The 4,197-nt window shown below is 35.5% G+C and overlaps 1 protein-coding gene across 1 annotated transcript in view; it reads right to left on the bottom strand.

Annotated features, from left to right (window-relative positions):
- The window catches only part of CACNA2D3 (calcium voltage-gated channel auxiliary subunit alpha2delta 3), a 786,579-nt gene that overhangs the window by 216,556 nt on the left and 565,826 nt on the right, over positions 1-4,197 (bottom strand). Inside the window, 1 exon segment of the mRNA XM_018555257.1 lies at positions 387-473. Coding sequence (XP_018410759.1) covers positions 387-473 — 87 coding nt within the window.

Below are 4,197 nucleotides of genomic sequence, written 5' to 3' on the forward strand. Positions count from 1 at the left end.
TATATACATATATACACTTCAAGTAAATATACTAAAATATTTGTAAAAAGTGTTCATTTCCCTCAACCATATTTCAAAATAGAGCTGTGTTAGGCTCTGCTGCTGATAAGTGTGCACCAGAAAGAACATAATCTTATTTAGCCAGAAGTAGAGGGATTTGATAACAGACAAGAAAGATGACTGAAGATGAGAGGAAAACCGGGAATCCAATGGTAGGGAAATCTTACCACTGGATTCAGACATTGCGAAAAAATTCCCACCAACCCTACTGAGAACTACAGGGTTAAAAAGGAGTACAACCTTTGTTCCAAAATTGGAAGCGATGTTCCAATTTTGTTATTAAATACTATGCAATTTATTAAATGGATCAATTCTGGGAATCTTACCACATCATCTCGATCTTCCCACTCCACTTCTGATAAATCCACACTGCTGTATTTCGGTTTCCTTCTTCGGTTTTTCCCTTCTTCGTACTGTTAGAAATAAATATATAAACAAAACAACTGATTTTAAACAGGAACATGATAACCAATTTAACCACCTTATACATTGACATTTAAGTCTATTTGCAGACTGTTGATTTACAAAGACAAGATGTTTTTAACCTAAAGCCTTGTTTGGAACAAGAAGTCATAGCCATGTCTCTTACTTAAAGGCTAGCAGTAAAGTGTTGTACAATGTTAGTCATGGGTAGTAGACGGAAATTAAAAATGCAGGACATACCTTTTGTGTGGCGAACTGATTATATTTTGAGGTGCAAGCTTTTGGAAACAGTTAGGTTTTTTCTTCAGGCATGATTTCCATGCTCCAACCATTTTCCTACGTTATTAACGTTATTACTTGTGAAACTAATGCTAGAATGAGCTATTTATAGATGCATGTTGTCTGCTTTATATATGAAGAGCTACTTGTCAACTGAACATGGCATCAAACAAAAGAACGAAGAGATGGATAAATGTTTTAAAAAGACGTCCTACTCCTCTAAACTTTCCTACTTCCTATGCGCCTCTCCTGAATGTAGCCACAAATGTCCAGAAGTGGCCAGAAGAGGGATAGAAAATAAGGCAATGTGTATATTTTCAGGCTTGGTGTGCTCCGTTTAAACTCTGATGCCCTAGGTACTGGACCTTCAGTGGAAAACCTTGCCTGAAGAAGGAAACTAAGCATAAATAAGCTGTATATATTTTGTAGACTTGGTACTGTCCTCGTCAATCCCTGCTGCCCTAGACCCAGTGGCTTATTGGCCTAGATCAGTAGACACACTATCTGAATGGAATTTGTATGTTCCACTATATGTGGGTTTAATGACCATGCTTTAGTTTCCTCCTACTGCCCAGAAACAGAACTTTAGTCACGCTAATCAGAACTGACTATTAAAAAGTGTTTGCATGATAGTGGTAGCGATATTGTATTATAAGCTATTTTTGGACAGGAAATAATGCAAATCATTTTATGCACTCAGTAAAAGCACTCAATAAATTTCTGTGAAATTTCAATCAATAAGTGAAAAAAATAATATACAAGGGGCATCTGATCTAATTCCTCCATTATATTATCCAAAGTTCGACTGCATTTCTTCAGTGTTGGCATCAACAGTGATAGGGATCGGATCCAAATTACTAACATGTAATGAGTTATAATACTTTTGATATGTAAATACGTGTAATTATTTAAGGTGTGTGCTAGTAGCAAACTACTACATTTGGCAAATGAAAGGTATTTTGATCGCAATGTTGAGTGATACTGTATAGTACAGCAAGTAAATTACATGGTGCACTAAATGTTTTCCTTATTAGTACTTTACATTATGCTTGTACTTGCCAAGTAGTTTAATTGTTTTTACTATCTTGCATCCTAATAACATGTGTTCCTTTCCACCTATAGTTAACATAAAAGCCTTGATAAACCTGATAGGGGGCCCGAAAGATACAGTATGTCTGTGTTTTCGCTATGGAAATGGAACTATACTGGTGATGTCACGGGGGCTCACTAATCTCACTTTTATCTGACTCTATACTGGCTATAGGTAAGTAGCACACAATCAGTAAATACTTAGGATATAAAGAGTATGTGTATATATATATATATATCTATATATCTATATATATCTATATAGATATATATAGATATATAGATATATATATATATATACACATACTCTTTAAATCCTAATTATTTACTGATTGTGTGCTACTTACCTATAGCCAGTATAGAGTCAGATAAAAGTGAGATTAGTGAGCCCCCGTGACATCACCAGTATAGTTCCATTTCCATAGCGAAAACACAGACATACTGTATCTTTCGGGCCCCCTATCAGGTTTATCAAGGCTTTTATGTTAACTATAGGTGGAAAGGAACACATGTTATTAGGATGCAAGATAGTAAAAACAATTAAACTACTTGGCAAGTACAAGCATAATGTAAAGTACTAATAAGGAAAACATTTAGTGCACCATGTAATTTACTTGCTGTACTATACAGTATCACTCAACATTGCGATCAAAATACCTTTCATTTGCCAAATGTAGTAGTTTGCTACTAGCACACACCTTAAATAATTACACGTATTTACATATCAAAAGTATTATAACTCATTACATGTTAGTAATTTGGATCCGATCCCTATCACTGTTGATGCCAACACTGAAGAAATGCAGTCGAACTTTGGATAATATAATGGAGGAATTAGATCAGATGCCCCTTGTATATTATTTTTTTCACTTATTGATTGAAATTTCACAGAAATTTATTGAGTGCTTTTACTGAGTGCATAAAATGATTTGCATTATTTCCTGTCCAAAAATAGCTTATAATACAATATCGCTACCACTATCATGCAAACACTTTTTAATAGTCAGTTCTGATTAGCGTGACTAAAGTTCTGTTTCTGGGCAGTAGGAGGAAACTAAAGCATGGTCATTAAACCCACATATAGTGGAACATACAAATTCCATTCAGATAGTGTGTCTACTGATCTAGGCCAATAAGCCACTGGGTCTAGGGCAGCAGGGATTGACGAGGACAGTACCAAGTCTACAAAATATATACAGCTTATTTATGCTTAGTTTCCTTCTTCAGGCAAGGTTTTCCACTGAAGGTCCAGTACCTAGGGCATCAGAGTTTAAACGGAGCACACCAAGCCTGAAAATATACACATTGCCTTATTTTCTATCCCTCTTCTGGCCACTTCTGGACATTTGTGGCTACATTCAGGAGAGGCGCATAGGAAGTAGGAAAGTTTAGAGGAGTAGGACGTCTTTTTAAAACATTTATCCATCTCTTCGTTCTTTTGTTTGATGCCATGTTCAGTTGACAAGTAGCTCTTCATATATAAAGCAGACAACATGCATCTATAAATAGCTCATTCTAGCATTAGTTTCACAAGTAATAACGTTAATAACGTAGGAAAATGGTTGGAGCATGGAAATCATGCCTGAAGAAAAAACCTAACTGTTTCCAAAAGCTTGCACCTCAAAATATAATCAGTTCGCCACACAAAAGGTATGTCCTGCATTTTTAATTTCCGTCTACTACCCATGACTAACATTGTACAACACTTTACTGCTAGCCTTTAAGTAAGAGACATGGCTATGACTTCTTGTTCCAAACAAGGCTTTAGGTTAAAAACATCTTGTCTTTGTAAATCAACAGTCTGCAAATAGACTTAAATGTCAATGTATAAGGTGGTTAAATTGGTTATCATGTTCCTGTTTAAAATCAGTTGTTTTGTTTATATATTTATTTCTAACAGTACGAAGAAGGGAAAAACCGAAGAAGGAAACCGAAATACAGCAGTGTGGATTTATCAGAAGTGGAGTGGGAAGATCGAGATGATGTGGTAAGATTCCCAGAATTGATCCATTTAATAAATTGCATAGTATTTAATAACAAAATTGGAACATCGCTTCCAATTTTGGAACAAAGGTTGTACTCCTTTTTAACCCTGTAGTTCTCAGTAGGGTTGGTGGGAATTTTTTCGCAATGTCTGAATCCAGTGGTAAGATTTCCCTACCATTGGATTCCCGGTTTTCCTCTCATCTTCAGTCATCTTTCTTGTCTGTTATCAAATCCCTCTACTTCTGGCTAAATAAGATTATGTTCTTTCTGGTGCACACTTATCAGCAGCAGAGCCTAACACAGCTCTATTTTGAAATATGGTTGAGGGAAATGAACACTTTTTACAAATATTTTAGTATA

Source organism: Nanorana parkeri, unplaced genomic scaffold (genome assembly GCF_000935625.1).
Source record: "Nanorana parkeri isolate BGI_ZX_2015 unplaced genomic scaffold, ASM93562v1 scaffold189, whole genome shotgun sequence".
Classification (NCBI taxonomy): Eukaryota; Metazoa; Chordata; class Amphibia; order Anura; family Dicroglossidae; genus Nanorana; species Nanorana parkeri.